Here is a 16,772-nt window from a genome sequence, read left to right on the forward strand (position 1 = left end):
GGAAATTCTGACTCATTACAGCATGGACAAACTTTGAGGGCATTACAATAAGTGAAGTAAACTGATCAAAAATAACATAAAAGTAAATGCTGCATGGTTTCATTTACCTAATGTTCCTAGAGTAGTCACTTTTATAGAGATAGAAAGTAGAACAGTGATTTTCAAGGGCTGAGGAGAACGGGTAATGGAATATTATTGTTTAACTGGTAATAGTTTCAGTTGGAGATGATGCAGAGTCTGGAGATTAATATTCACGATGCTGTCACAACCAGTATGAACATACTTAATTCCACTGTATTGAAAGTACACTTAATTTAAGAAACTTGCCAAACATCCTATAGTTATTGAGTTACCTATTGATTTTTAAACAGGGTTAAACTTCTGAAGGTTTAAACAGGGACAACCTTCCAATAAAACAGTAATGAAAATAATGGAATATTTTCTTATTAGAAGGATTCAAGTCAAAGAAATACAACAAGAGGGTTTGAGGTATTTCAGAAGAATAACACTGAGGGCTATAGTTGGAAATGCATATACTATTAGCGGTTCAGACTGATTATTAGACACAAAGATAGTGTACAGATCATGAAGTTTTGGAAAATATGAAATGCATTTGACAATGGGAATTTCCATGATATCTTGCTTTAAAACAACCGGCTAAATCTTCCAGTAGAATCTGGCAAGTGATAATGGTAAGATGATGATCAAGCAGTGGAATTAAGAATTGAGTGAGCCTTTTACAATGCCTTTCTCCTTCTTGACTGACTAGTATGAGATGGATGTAAAAAGTGTGGGTAAAGAGAATGACTGTGGAAGAAGAAGACTCTTTCTGTCAGGTCACTTCACTAGATCACAACATATCATCGAAACTGAATTAGCCTCCTTACTTCTGCAGTTATGGTTGTATTTATTTAACTAGCTAACACAGCTTTGGCTCCAGGATATCAGAGATGAAAATGCTCTTGAGGACTTAGATCCTCATGAAACTGAAGGAGAAATTAATTCACCTCTGTGTTTGAGTGAAGAAGTAAGAAGATTTTTTTTTCTTTATCCAATAAAAGTTGTGTTCCAGTGAATTTGCAGGGAAAACTTCTCCCTACACAAAGCATCGTTTCCAGTTATGAAGGTTTAAACAGATTTATGGGATTACATTGGAGGGGGATACTACTAAGAAGGTCATTATTGTTTTCAATTTATGGCTTCGAAAAGCTAAAGTAAATGCACTAACAATTTCAAATTAAGTTGTTTCCATCTACAGACTCAGTTCTTCTACTTCCTGTGCATAAGAGTATGTCATCTTATTTTGAAAGTAAAAATAACTTCCAGTATTAACTGATGTCAAGAAAAATTATTGGATTTTAGTGTGTTTCAATAAAGTTTGGTATGTCATGCATATGTAACCCTCATGTATTTCTCCATTTGCTCATGTATTTCTCCATTTGCCGTATCACTTTTGTTTGAAATCATGGAAAACTGGAATATCACTGCAGATTTCATTCTCCTAGGTCTCTTTAACCACACTGGAGCCCACCAACTTCTCTTTGTGTTGGTTCTGATAGTTGCTTTCGCCTCCCTAGTGGGCAATGCCCTCATGTTTCTCCTGATTTTCCTGGACCCCCGACTCCACAGGCCCATGTACTTCCTACTGAGCCAACTGTCCCTCATGGACCTGATGCTGATTTTCACTGTTGTGCCCAGAACAGCTGTTGACTATTTGACTGGCAGGAAGTTTATCTCCGCCACCGGCTGTGGGTTCCAGATCTTCTCCTTCCTCAGTTTTGGAGAGGGTGAGTGCTTCCTCCTGGCAGCTATGTCCTATGACTGCTATGTTGCTGTTTGTCATCCACTGAGATACCCAGTCCTCAGGAGTTGGAAATTATGCCTCAGTATGATTTTGGGGTCTTGGTTCCTTGGTGCAGCTGATGGGCTCATGCAAGCTGCTGCAACCCTGAATTTCTCATTTTGCAGTGCCCAAGAGACTGATCATTTCTTTTGTGAGGCTCCCACTCTTGTGCGTTTGGCTTGTGCTGACACTTCTGTTTTTGAGTATGTCATGTACATCTGCTGAGTGTTAATGCTCCTGATCCCCATTTCCCTCATCTTGATTTCCTATAGTCTCATCCTTGCTGTTCTCCAAATGTGTTCTAATGAAGCCCGCAAGAAGGCTTTTGACACTTGCTCTTCACATATCTCGTGGTAGGAGTCTTTTTCGGAGCTGCTATTTTTACCTACATGAGACCCAAATCCTGGTCAGCTAACCATGACAAGTTTGTGTCAGCATTCTATACCATCTTCACCCCTGTGCTGAACCCCCTCATCTATAGTCTGAGGAACAGTGAGGTCAAGGGAGCTCTGAGAAAGTATATGGATCTGTGTACTACTTTAAGTCTTGATTAACATTAGATTTATTTGCCCTAACATTCAAGATTGTACAGTGTGTTTGTAAAATTCCCTTGAGAGAGTATATACTCATTATATCTCTGAAGGAAAGTTACATGGCTCAAAATAGCCTGGAGTTAAAACTCCCCTTCAGGTCCTCCCCACCATTCTATGCAAAACAAAGAACTCTTTCACTCAAAGAAAAAAATGGACATTAAGGTTGATTACGCTCAACTCCCAGCTGGTCCAGCCTCTGATCAGTCTCCAAAATTCCTTGCCCCAGCCGTTTAAGAGATAACTACTCTGAACAACCTTGGAGAAGAACAGGCCCCCTTAAGACAGTAACTTTCCACATACATGTCTATAAATACTTACTCTTTTCTTAGATAAGTGCTGCTGCTGCTGCTGCTAAGTCGCTTCAGTCGTGTCCGACTCTGTGCTACCCCACAGAAGGCAGCCCACCAGGCTCCGCCATCCCTGGGATTCCCTAGGCAAGAACACTGGAGTGGGTTGCCATTTCCTTCTCCAATGCATGAAAGTGAAAAGTCAAAGTGAAGTCGCTCAGTCCTGTCAGACTCTTCGCCACCTCATCGACTGCAGCCAACCACGCTCCTCCGTCCATGAGATTTTCCAGACAAGAGTACTGGAGTGGGGTGCCATTGCCAGCTAGCTAATCTGACTGCTGCCGCTTCTCGCCTCATTAAAGGTGATCTGTTCCTGTAAAGTGCATGCATCATTCTTTTTCTGAACTTCGCCTTCTCTAACTCCCTTACCTTACAATCTCCGTGTATTATTTCTGTTTTACTTTAGGATTCATATAGACTTCCATCCTTTGGGATTATTTGCTAAGCTATGGTCAATAAATCAGACTATTATTAAAAACCTGTTAATCACAAATCCTCTTGCCTGGAAAATCCCTACCAGGATGGAGGAGCCTGGTAGGCTGCAGCCCATGGGGTCGCTAAGAGTCGGACACGACTGAGCGACTTCACTTTCACTTTTCACTTTCATGCATTGGAGAAGATAATGGCAAACCCACTCCAGTGTTCTTGCCTGGAGAATCCCAGGGACGGCAGAGCCTGGTGGGCTGCTGTCTATGGGGTCGCACAGAGTAGGACACAACTGAAGCGACTTAGCAGCAGCAGCAGCAGCAGCAGCACACCCCACTTCACAATAAATATTTGTTCAAAGAATGAAGAAAGTTTTCAAACAATGTTGAAATTTGTTCCTTTTTAAAAGAAATTGATATAACTTATAACACTAGAATACTCACAGACATAGGCTTCCCATAAGCCAGTTTCCATAGTATATGCACTTGTAACTTACATCCAGTAGCAAGAGACAAAACCTTTGGGTTTCCCTGGTGGCTCAGATGGTAAAGAATCCACTTGCAACACAGATATCCAGGTTTGTATATACAGTACCAAGAACTTTTACCAAAACAAAAATGTCCCTCATGTCCTTTATCAGTGAAATCACTCAACCCAGTGACACACACATTTCTGATTTGTATCTCTGTTATTTTAAGATGCATTTGAATTTTATATCAATGAAATTGTACTGTATGTGTTTTTCTTGTCTTTAATATCATTATTTCTTTTTTATTTCATTGTATTTTCAGATTTCCTTCTTGTTTTTTATTTTTATTTTTTAAAATATAATTTTTTTATTTTAATTGGAGGTTAATTACTTTACAATATTGTGTTGGTTTTGCCATACATCAACATGAATCTGCCACAGGTATACACGTGTTCCCCATCCTGAACCCCCCTCCCCCCTCCCTCCCTGTACCATCCCTCTGGGATTATTTCAAATTAAAAGCCTTTAAAGATTCCTACACAAATTTACACTATCAGTAATTTGTTTCTTTCATTGCTAAGTAGTACTTTGTTATTGGTATGAATCACCATTTATTTATGCATTATTTTCTTGATAGACATCAGGGCTATTTTCAGTGTGGAGCTATTATGATTAATAGCTCCTATTAATCTCTCTCTCTCTTTTTTTTTTTGGTCTGTGATCATAATCACAGATCATAATCTGTTTTTAATAATCTGTTTTCAGTGTGGATATTGGATTTTAAACTCCTGCTAGCAGAACACACAAGTAGCAGTTGCTTGAGGGTTATAATCTCAGAGATAATCCCTCAGAGAGCTCTGAGACCTGTCCCTATGAGGTCAGGGGAAAGCTAGTGTATATGTGATTTTGATGAAAGAATACAAGCCATCAAGCACACATTTTGGAGATGTTTACTGCCATTTGAAAGGGATATCTTAGATAATGATTTTAGTGCTATTTTAAATATGGGACAATGCAAGAAACTGAGTTCATAAAATTTTCTCCTGGAAAAAAATCCATCTGAGGGTCAGCTCTAACAGTTTTCCATGAGCACCAAATTCCATATCCTGATCTTCACCTAGAACATCTTTAAGAGTATAATGTATGTTAGCAACTGCAGTGTTTAATGACTTGATTCTTGTGTAACTGGATGGTGAAAAACATTCTTTATTTTATAATCTCCTTCCTTTATGTGTCAATTTTGACTAAGTTTTGAGAGGCATTCTATGACTGCTTTGTCTCGCAGTGCTAGGACTGCTCATTTCCAGATCAGTCAAGGATTTTGTTGAGAGGACACTCAATGTGCTAATGGTGGATTAAGTCCTTTAATTGTAGCCAAAAACCAGGATGTTATGACCCAGGAAATGATTAACTCTTGTTGCTTCTTCTCATATGTAGAGTTACACTATTACAGTCATTGATCTTATAAAACTATACATGTGATCAATTGTTTCAAGATGCCTAGTCACCATTATTTTTATCAGTCTCAGTCACACATTTAGTAATACAAGAAATAATCTTGCAAAAGAAACAGAATACAAGTAATACAGCTAGTAACCTTAATAAGGTCATAAGTATTTAAGCTAACATCTTTCATTAGATCCAGCCCATATCTCCCCAAGCCATCTGTTCCAATCTGTTCAGTACCAACCACTATCTTTAACTGAAATAATATCTTGGGATTGCACATAAAGTTTACCAAAGATATCTACATGTACAAGGTAAATGGTGAGTCATCATGATTCTTTACAAGACTGAGAAGGGAACATTAATTGCTAAGGACTTATGAGGTTGGTATCAGAAAAAACAAAAAATCTTTATAGTAGGTTTTTCTGACTTTGAGGATGTCTGATTAATACATAATGCAGATGTACAATACACACTGGAGGAATGGTGTCAGGGAACATTTAACAGCAGGATTCCTGCATGCTGTCTTCTATTTCTCATAAGTCCTCTGTTCCTTTTCAGTTCCTCACAACAGGAATGAGTGAAACGGCATGCTATTCACAGGATTGAGGTCATAGGATGAGACATGCATGACTCTCCTTCAGTAAACATTCTCCTTACGGCAAAACTGCTTAGTCACAACCCTCTTTCTTGAGATAGGGATTGTCTCCTGACCTTTTGACCATTGTTAATTCCTTGTTCTCTTGGTAAAGGTTGCTGTACATTTAGTTTTCTGATCTTTATCATTGTTGAAAGAAATTCCTTGTACAATAGCCTATATATATTCACAGAAAGATCACTAAAGCACCCTTGCTCCATCAGAGCTTGGGTCCCCGTGCCTTTCTTCCTTCCTTTCTCTCTCTTTCTCCCTCTGGCTAATTCTCTGGAGCGTGGAAACCCCCTGAGCTCATTCTCCTGCCTGGGCTTTCAAGACCCCCTCTAGAGGGCACCCTGTGCCTTCGTGAGCAGTCCAAGCCCTGTTCTAGAGTTTTATTGATTCTCTGTGTAAACCAGGGAATATTAGCTTCTTTCTCTCTTTCACTTTCTTATTGTCAACTCTGGATCACCTGGTTCCGATCCATTAAAGGAGAGCAATAGAATGGAAGGAGATCCAATGAGCAGATAAAATGTTCATGTTCAAATTTTTGTCTTGCCTTAAAGTAGGAAACTTATTTTATCAATATATTCCTTATTTCTCCTGCTGAATACATACCCACAATTAGTTTTAGCTAAGAAATTTGGAAATAATTAGAGGCCAAGATTGGGGGCAGGAGGAGAAGGGGACAACAAAGGATGAGATGGTTGGATGGCATCACCAACTCAATGGACATGAGTTTGGGTGGACTCTGGGAGTTGGTGATGGACAGGGAGACCTAGCTTGCTGCAGTCCATGGGGTAGTGGAATCAGACACAACCTAGCAACTGAACTGAACTGAACTGAAGAAATTTGGAAAAATTAAAGGCCATTGGATTTTCAAAGAAAATATTTACAAATATATATTTGTTTATATGTCTGTGTATTTACAAATGTGTACGCATAACTCGGGCTTACCAGGTGGTGCTAGCGGTGAAGAAACCACCTGCCAATGCAGGAGACATAAGTGACACTAATTCAGTCCCTGTGATGGGAAGATCGCCTGGAGGAGGTCATGGCAACCCACTCAAGTATTCTTGTCTGGAGAATCTCCATGAACAGAGGAGCCTGTGGGCTGCAGTCTATAGGGTCACAAAGAGTCAGACATTATTGAAGGAATTTAGCATCTATGCACACATAACTCTCCAAAGATAAAGAAATTGAGTATTAATATAAAGGTAACTGTAAGACAATAATTTTAAATAACTTGTTTAGAATCCAATTTAGAAATTTAAATGTTTTATTTTGCCAATTTTGCTTGATCTGAATCCCAGCTTTCTCAACTTTTTCTTTTGTTACAAAGTATTTTTGTTCAAATTGTTTCCTTTATGTCACACGAATTAAGCAGAAATATGACCTAAAGAAGACAATATCAAGGAGCATGGGACAGAAACAGCTGTTCAGGTTCCTGGAGTATTTTGGAAGTGACACCTAGAGACTTAGAAGAAATACTATTCCTACATTAAGCTTAAAACTGAATATTGTGTTTCAAAGTCTTTAATAAAATTCAACCATTATTCAAAAATTTTAAACTATGTTTGTTCTCCTAAACAGGGCCATACATCGATTAAAGGATAATTTCACTAAGTATTGTTTTCAATAGTCCACTTAAGGTACATTAAGTAGATTAATCACAGCTTCACTGTGACAGAGTTAGCAATTTAATATCAGAATGTCATACTGAATGAAGTAAGTCAGACAGAGGAGAAATATCACATGACATCCCTTATATGTTGAATCTAAAGAGAAATGATACAAATGAAATTAATTATAAAATGGAAAGATATTCACAGACTTAAAGAATGAACTTATGATTGTCAGGGGAAGAATGGGGACAAGGGATAGGGAGTTTGGGATGGACATGTAAATACTGCTCTATTTAAAATGGATTTTCAACAAAGACCTACTGTATAGCACATGGAACTCTGCTCAATGCTATACAGCAGTCTGGATGGCAGGGGAGTCTGGAGGAGAATGGGTCCACATACATGTACGGCTGAGTTCCTTCACTCTTCACTTGTAATTATCACAGTATTGTTAGTGGGCTGTGTGTGTGCTTAGTCACTCAGTCATGTTTGATTCTTTGCAATCCCATGGGATGTAGTCTCCTCTGTCTCTGGCATTTTATTTTATTTTTTAAAAATTTTTTTTATTATTTTTTTAATTTTTATTTTTACTTTATTTTACGTTACAATACTATATTGGTTTTGCCATACATTGACATGAATCCACCATGGGTGTACATGTGTTCCCAAACATGAACCCCCCTCCCACCTCCCTCCCCATAACATCTCCCTGGGTCATCCCCATGCACCAGCCCCAAGCATGCTGTATCCTGCATCAGACATAGACTGGCGATTCGTTTCCTACATGATAGTATACATGTTTCAATGCCATTCTGGCATTTTAAAGGCAAGAAAACTGGAGTAGGTTGCCATTTCCTGATCCAGGGGATCTTCCTAACCCAGGGATTGAACCCACATCTCTTGTGTCTCCTGTATCAGTATGCAATTGCTTTATGACTGCATTACCTACCCCAATAGAAAATAAAAAGTTTATATGAAAAAAGCAATAATAGTAAACATACAAGGTACTTAATTCATGAATAACCTTGTGGCTGCATTTTGGTTAACATTGCACTTTGTTTCTTTTTTATTGTAATTCTGTTTTACTTTTATTTATTTATTTTAAATTTAAATTTATTATTTTAATTGGAGGCTAATTACTCCACAATATTGCATTGGTTTTGCCATACATCAACATGAATCCGCCATGGGTGTACAGGTGTTCCCCATCCTGAACCCCCTTCCCACCTCCCTCCCCATACCATCTCTCTGGGTAATCCCAGTGCACCAGCCCCAAGCATCCTGTAACATGCATCGAACCTAGACTGGCGATTCATTTCACATATGATATTATACATGTTTCAATGCCATTCTTCCAAATCATCCCACCCTCGCCCTCTCCCACAGAGTCCAAAAGACTGCTCTATGTATCTGTGTCTCTTTTGTTTTCTCGCATACAGAGTTATCATTACCATCTTTCTAAATTCCATATATATGCGTAAGTATACTGTATTGGTGTTTTTCTTTCTGGCTTACTTCACTCTGTATAAGCTAAGCTAAGCCACTTCAGTTGTGTCCGACTCTGTGCGACCCCAAAGATGGCAGGCCACCAGGCTCCGCTGTCCCTGGGATTCTCCAGGCAAGAACACTGAAAAGTGAAAAGTGAAAGTGAAGCCACTCAGTCGTGTCTGACCCTCAGCAATTCCATGGACTGCAGCCTTCCAGGCTCTGTCCATAGGATTTTCCAGGCAAGAGTACTGGAGAGGGGTGCCATTGCCTTCTCTGTCACTCTGCATAATAGGCTACAATTTCATCCACCTCATTAGAACTGATTCAAAGGTATTCTTTTTAATGTCTGAGTAATACTCCATTGTGTATATGTACCACAGCTTTCTTATCTATTCATTTGCTGATGGACATCTAGGTTGCTTCCATGTCCTGGCTAGTATAAACAGTGCTGTGATGAACACTGGAGCACACGTGTTCTCAATTCTGGTTTCCTCGGTGTGTATGCCCAGCAGTGGGATTGCTGGGTCATATGGCAGTTCTATTCCCAGTTTTTTAAGGAATCTCCACACTGTTCTCCATAGTGGCTGTACTAGTTTGCATTCCCACCAACAGTGTAAGAGGGTTCCCTTTTCTCCACACCCTCTCCAGCATTTATTGTTTGTAGACTTTTGGATTTGTTTCTTATTTTAATTATCATAATTATGAGAGAAGTTCAACATTAGCTCTATTTTTAAAAAATGGAGACATATTTATTGAGACATATATATGTATATATATGCTCAAGAAGTCTCAGTTTTAAAAAATAAGACTGAAAACACACCTCCTGCTTCCCATATGAACACATATGTGAAATAGCCATCCTTGCCCTTCATTAAAAACAAGATATTGTCAAACGGAGTCTGTGCTGTTAAAGTTTGTGCTACAGTAGGTAGAGTTTGTGGGGATAGGCAGTCTGTAGAATAAACAGGTTCATCTGCTGATGCCCAAACAGCCAAGAGACTCAATGCAACAGCAAGTGAATTCCACCAAGTTGCCTGCCCTGGAGCTTCTACCTAGTGTAAGGAACAGGTCATACACAGAAACCTTAACAGGAAGAGTAGTTGCAAACCGCCTCCCTGGTGGCTCAGAGGTTAAAGCATCGGCCTCCAATGCGGGATACCGGGGTTTGATCCCTGGGTTGGGAAGATCCCCTGGAGAAGGAAATGGTAATCCACTCCAGTATTCTTGCCTGTAGAACCCCATGGATGGAGAATCCAGGTTGGCTACAGTCCATGGGGTTGCAAAGAGTTGGACACGACTGAGTGACTTAAAAAAAAAAAAAAGTAGAAATAAAATATACAAGGAAAAGAGAGAATGATGGGAAAGGATTCAGAGAAGGCAGTTTCCCTCTCCTTCATCAAAGGTTTATACTGCTTTGTACAATTGACACTTAAATAGACTATCCCTTTAACCCTTTCACATAAACTCTTCCACAGCACCCAGAGGAAAGTCTGCTATGTTTCAGCGTCCATACCTTTCTCCACACAAAGTATTTCCTCATACTTTTTTTTTTTTAACTTCTTTCTTTGACTGTTCCATAGGGACATTTTCCCATGTCACTTTATCAAAGGGTGGTTGTTTTCTTTCCCAGGAGCCACACACAGCAGGACTTCAAGAGGTGGGTGCCCTCTCAGTTTATTACTCCTCTCAAGACATTTACTCCCCATGTCCCTGTAAACCCTCAGCTACGTCAAAGGAAGTGCCTGGCTTGAGGCATCACCCATGTCTTTCAAACACTCTGTAAGAAGTAAGAAATAATATTGAAGCAGCCACCTGAATGGTATAAGCAAAGGCCTATTGAGGAGAGTGTTGCTTGTAGCCTATGAGGCACCAGTTGGGCTACTGTGTTAGATATGGAAAAAACTCAGCAAAAAGGGCCTTTTCTGGTTAGTGAGAAATGAGTGAAATGAAATGGGGTGAGATATGGGCCTTGGGAAGACTTCCGAGCCCAGGTTAAGATAGGTCATGTTCAATGTGCAGAGAGTATAATTAAGCATAAATGGAGAGGCTCTAGAACAGATATGGCATCCTGACATAGCTGTATAGTCCTGAGCAAGAAAGGGAAGGAGAGAAGACAGTTCAAAAAATATCAAGGAAATCTGTGCACATGAAGGAGCAAACATAAAATCTTAGTAGAAGACCATAAAGCCCCTAGCAATGATGGAGAAGACTGTGTGGAAGAGAGAAGAGGGTATAGGCAAAGATTAAAAACAACAACAACAACAACAAAAAAAAAAAACAAGAAACACAATATTAAATGAGTACAAATACTTCAGTTTCATAAAATGGGAACTAAAGGTAAGGAGATCTTATTTTATGTTTATTTATTTAATTTAATGTACCCAGCAGAAATTTGCATTCTTAAATCTGTGTTCTAGGAAAACTAACAAACTAGAGCAAAAAGGGTATTTATGTGGGGGGTAATGGGAGGCACAAGACTACTCAAATTATAATTACAATATTAGAGCACTTTCAGATTCTATCCCATAAAGTGAAGTATTAGGCATTTTGGATAAAACATACTAAAATTATACTAGATCTGTTACCTATAAAAATCAGTGATCTAGTAGGAATGTTAAAGGTAGAAAATGATTACCACAGAACAACCTACTCCTTTTTTCCTTCTCAAATCAATTTTTGAACATTTTAGTGAGTTATCTCATGCTAATATACTTAGTTGTCAAGATCAATAGGATAATTTATGGTATCTTACAATTTTCTGTTCCTGAATCCCTGAGCTTTGTTTCCTGTATAACTCTTCCAGGAAGAATGCACAACCAAGTATCATCACATACAGATTCAAACTAGTAGGATGAAGGAACAAGAAAGGTGTGTGCCTCTGCACACAGTCCCAACATGCTTCTGTTGTCTAAATTTATCTACTTGTACACACTCCACTGGATTCAAGTAGATTTGAGAAGCATGTGATACTATTCAGGTGTTGCAGAGCTCATACAGGTCTACTTAATTTAAAGAGTAGAGCCTCCATTAACACACATAGCACACAACTATATGTGGAATAACCCATGAGCAGTATTTGCATAGAATCAGTAGGAGATGGTGATTTGCAAATGGAAGAGGGAAGACACAAAGAGAAGTTAGAATGATTTTCTGATTTCTGTCTGGAGCAGTTATATGCAATGGGATCACTCATTGTTTGAGGGAACTTGTGCAGTTCAGCATTGTACATGATGAATTTGATATTAATGTGAGATGCTAATCACAAGATTCTCTTTAACTGGAGAGGAGGCAGCAAGAAGAGGCAGAAGTAAGATCATCTTACAATAATTCCTTGGGGCATGATGTAGTACTCTGAAAAGTCTGCAGGGCAAGAAATGTGTAATGGCAATATCATTGGCTATTTCAGATGAAATTGTGAACAATTGTTCACAAATTGTGAACAACTCCTGATTGATTTCAGGATAAGAAGCAGCAAAGAACATTACTTTCCTCTGTCACACAGATCTATACATGTGTATAAGTGTGAGGAAGCCAATCTAAACACCTTCATTCAGCGTGCAGAGTTGGTTTATCTCCCAGAAAGTCGCTAATTTTACCAGACAGTGAACAAACTTGAATTTCTGGTTCACTTCATTAAAATTTACTTCCAATTACCTGATTATATTCTCTAAGGTCCTATTTATTTCTCTCTCTCCCTGTCTCTATAAGCTTATATAATGGCTTAAATGTATATTTTAAATATAACAATTTATTAATGATAGAAATTCTAACACACTAATCATAGAAACAAAAATAATAATAAGAAGAAAGAATAACCTTTAGTTTGAGTTTTTACAATGTGCCAGTCTTTGTTTGGTGCGTATGTGCATGTATGTATAGACTACATGTATGTATGTATTATTATGTAATAATGCATGTGTGTATTATGTAGTGTATTGTCAAATGTGTTTCACTTAATCTTCAAAAGATTAATGTGAAAAATGTACCACTATTATCCTGACTTTATAGAAATTCATTTCAACTCAAATTTCATTATTAATTGGCATTTTATATCATGAAGAGACACAAAAGATATGTGTTTACATTGTAACTTCTTGTTTGTTTCTTCAAAGCATTAAAAAATTTAGATTATATTTCTATTTTTTATATTTGTAATTAATATCTTTATCTGAGTCAAAAGCACACCAGCCCTCAGGCTAGGTAATATCTATCATACAATTTTCTACCCATATTCCATATCAACTTCTTAAAAGTGAAAACTTCTATTTCATTCATTTTTAGGGCAATTCAATTTATGACTCCTGAATTTCAATGAAAATCTATTCAGTTTATTGAATTGTTTATAACAACCAGTTATTTCAAGTCAGTTGCTCACCAACAAAGTCTGATATTTGAAGTTTTCTGAGAGAACTTATCATTCTTTTATCAAACAAGTCACTGATATTATAAGTTATAGAATACTTAAAAAGTATAAATGGCAGTGTCATCTACTGTAAAATACAAATCTTCAGATATAGTATTTCCTAGGATTCCCAAATTAAATACTTTTCAAAGTAAGTATTTTTCAGAAAGAAATGATTTGGTGTTTTTGCATTCGTTTACATTACAATGATAACTTTAATGTAAAGACAAGATGTTAGAACATACAAATATTTCTTTAACATATAAATGTGCAGTCTTACCAAGATTAATCAATAACTGACCTCTAGTTAAATGGAAATGTAAAACAATATTGTGTGTGCTTAATTTTATAGTGATAAATCTAGTAAAGAATGACAAATAATTTGATTTTGTTTATAGTGTATTTTGAAAATCCTGATAAATGAAAACTGGTAATGATTAGAGTGTGGTACATTCATTGAGTAAAGAATATGAAGGTCTTTTTATTTCCTTTGAGGAAGGATTGAAATATGGCTGTGTTTTTAGCTAAAATAAAACCTAAAAGTGATAGCATTTTCTATGATTCATCTTCAAGATTCTTCTAGAAAATACAAGTATATAAACTGCATTGCATATCTCTTTTCTGAAATTTAGCATTATTAAACAAGGAAATTTTGATGCTAGAAGGAAAGAGACTTTATGTTGGGTAAGAGTTGCACAAATTTGGAAGGGGCTATAATCCTCCTAAAAGAAAAGGGAGGAATGAGAGGGTAACCGGCAGGAAGGTCAGGGGTCTCCAAACGGAGGAAACAGGCTGCACGTGTCAGACACTTTTTATCTCTTAAGCGGCAGGAGGAGACAAACTACAAGTGTCAGATTTTGGGCTTTCCTGGTGGCTCAGCTGGTAAGGAATCCCCCTGCAAGGCGGGAGACTCCGGTTTGATCCCTGGGTTGGGAATCTCCCTCTGGAGAAGGGAAAGGCTACCCACTCCAGTACTCTGGCCTGGAGAACTCCATAGACTGTATAGTCCATGGGGTCACAAAGAATCGGACACGACTGAGTGACTTTAAATTAAAAAAAAAAAAAAAAGACATGTAATGCATATGTCTCCACTTTGAACATAAAGCAAGTAAACTCACCACTAGAGTATTCCTCTTTTGATTCAAGAATAAAATTTCATTCAAGATCCTGGCTGTGATACAAGATATTTTTTTCATCATTCTAGCATCTTGGGAGTATGTTTCCAGATCCTTGATTGACTGATCATGCAATAAGTTATAAAGGAGAGCTGTCGAAACTTTAGGTGCCTCATAGTGGCAGGATGTTAGAAGTAGGATGATGAAGGATTTAGCGAATGTGTTATGGAGTGTTTCTAGTACCTGAAGACAAAACAATAAACAATCTTGTGGAGTAAATGCACACTCTCTAAAAATGTAAAATAATTGATACATCGTTAGAAACCTTTGATAACAGGGACTAAACAAACATAAATCAATAATTTTTAAAATAAGCATTTGAGAACTTATGATGGTACAGGGACTCAGTGTGAGTAGACTAGACATTACCCATACTCAATACTAAGATGATGTATTAAGCTTTGAATCAGGATGACTATAGGAAAAAAAAAAAAATCAGGAGGACAAAATTATTCCAGGCATGAGAAATCATCAACAGCTTTGTATACAGACATATTGAATTTCCGTTGTCAGTAACCACTGATGTTCAAGACTTATGATCAACCAGTTCTTGGCAGGCACCACTGCCTGAAATCTGAATCTACATCTATATGGATTTTTTACTGAGCTAGTAAGTCAAACCAGTAAAAACAGTCAGGACCCAATTTACATGCATATATCCTGCAAACCTCATTCATATGCTGATCATTTAAAGCTCATAAAATTGCAGTAAATTGATTTCAAAATTTCAAGGAATTCAGTGTAAAATCAGAATTTGTTTATTCCATAATGAAAAAATAAAAGTAGTCTATGGCTGATTCATGTTGATATTTGGCAGAAAACAACAAAATTCTGTAAAGCTATTATCCTTCAATTAAAAAATAAATAAATTTTTTAAAAGTAGCTAATTTAATGGATAAACATTGTATTACAAAAAATATCCACTTCAAAAGTTGCCTGAAATTCCTTTGGCTTTAATTGTAAAATACACGTCAGTAACTCTCATTTTCACATACAGCTAAGTGTAAGCAAGATTGAGATTCACACTACTTTTCCCCCCTTTTCTGTTTAGCTCTAATTTGATTATTTATTTATTTATAGGTAAAATAAGGAATTCATGATGGGGCATGAGAATCACACTTTCAGCAATGACTTCATTCTTTTGGGACTCTTTACTTCTTCTCAAGCAAGTCTGGTATTCTTCTCTTTTATATTCACCATTTTTGTTTTGACTGTAACAGAAAATACAGTCATGATTCTCATTATCCGCAGGGAATTACGACTTCATACTCCAATGTACTTCCTGCTTAGCCATCTCTCTCTTATGGATATTTTGCATATTTCCAACATTGTTCCCAAAATGATCACTAACTTTCTGTCAGGCAGCAAAACTATTTCATTTGCAGCCTGTGGCTTCCAGATATTTCTCTCCCTCACCCTCTTGGGTGGTGAGTGCCTTCTCCTGGCAGCAATGTCCTACGATCGCTATGTAGCCATCTGTCACCCACTGCGCTACCCCATTCTTATGAATGACTATGTCAGCGTTCTCATGGCTGCAGGGGCCTGGTTTATTGGGATAATCAACTCCATAGTTCACACAGCTTATGCACTTCACTTTCCCTTTATAAGAGTCATTGACCACTTTTTCTGTGAAGTCCCTGCCATGTTGGTGCTGTCCTGTGTGGACACAACGCACTATGAACGAGGAATATATATAAGTGGCATCATTTTTCTGCTTGTCCCTTTCTCTCTAATCTTTGCATCTTATGTCCAAATTCTCCTTAGTGTCCTCCAAATGAAATCATCAGAGGCATGGAAAAAGTCATTTTCTACTTGTTTCTTCCATATGATTGTAGTCATAATGTACTATGGGCCATTTATTTTCACATACATGAGACCTAAAAAGTATCACACTCCAGGCCAGGATAAGTTCCTGGCAATATTCTATACCATCCTCACACCATCTTTCAACCCAGTTATCTACAGCGTTAGGAATAAAGATGTTCTAGAAGCACTGAAAAATATGCTCAAAAGTAACTTTGTCCAGAAAAAGCAATAGAAAAAAATATCTATTTCCACAGTTATATTTAGATGATATCTGTTATTCATATCTCTGAAAAGATAATAAAAATTCTTATCTCTTCAACTGTAGAAAGAAGCAGATGTTTCCAAAATCTTGATAATGATAAAGTTTATCACAGGCATTTGCCTTGTGAATACATATATCTAAAAAATATACCTTCCTCTCTATGGTACCAATTATAATTGTCAGTCTCTAATAGAAAGTCAAATATGACTCAATGTTTTCTATTTTCTCCCACTAAAATTATAAGAAGGTGTAAAAA

The 16,772-nt window shown here is 37.5% G+C and overlaps 1 protein-coding gene and 1 pseudogene across 1 annotated transcript; both read left to right on the forward strand.

Moving 5' to 3' along the window:
- The first annotated feature begins 1,444 nt into the window (after positions 1-1,444).
- On the forward strand, positions 1,445-2,397 carry LOC101119134 (olfactory receptor 2T12-like; annotated as a pseudogene).
- A 13,147-nt stretch (positions 2,398-15,544) lies between these two features.
- Positions 15,545-16,486, forward strand: LOC101119392 (olfactory receptor 2AJ1-like). Its single transcript, XM_012179238.3, has one exon. The coding sequence runs from the start codon at positions 15,545-15,547 to the stop codon at positions 16,484-16,486; it is 942 nt and encodes a 313-aa protein (XP_012034628.3).
- The last annotated feature ends 286 nt before the right edge of the window (positions 16,487-16,772 follow it).

Source organism: Ovis aries, chromosome 5, assembly GCF_016772045.2.
Source record: "Ovis aries strain OAR_USU_Benz2616 breed Rambouillet chromosome 5, ARS-UI_Ramb_v3.0, whole genome shotgun sequence".
NCBI lineage: Eukaryota > Metazoa > Chordata > Mammalia > Artiodactyla > Bovidae > Ovis > Ovis aries.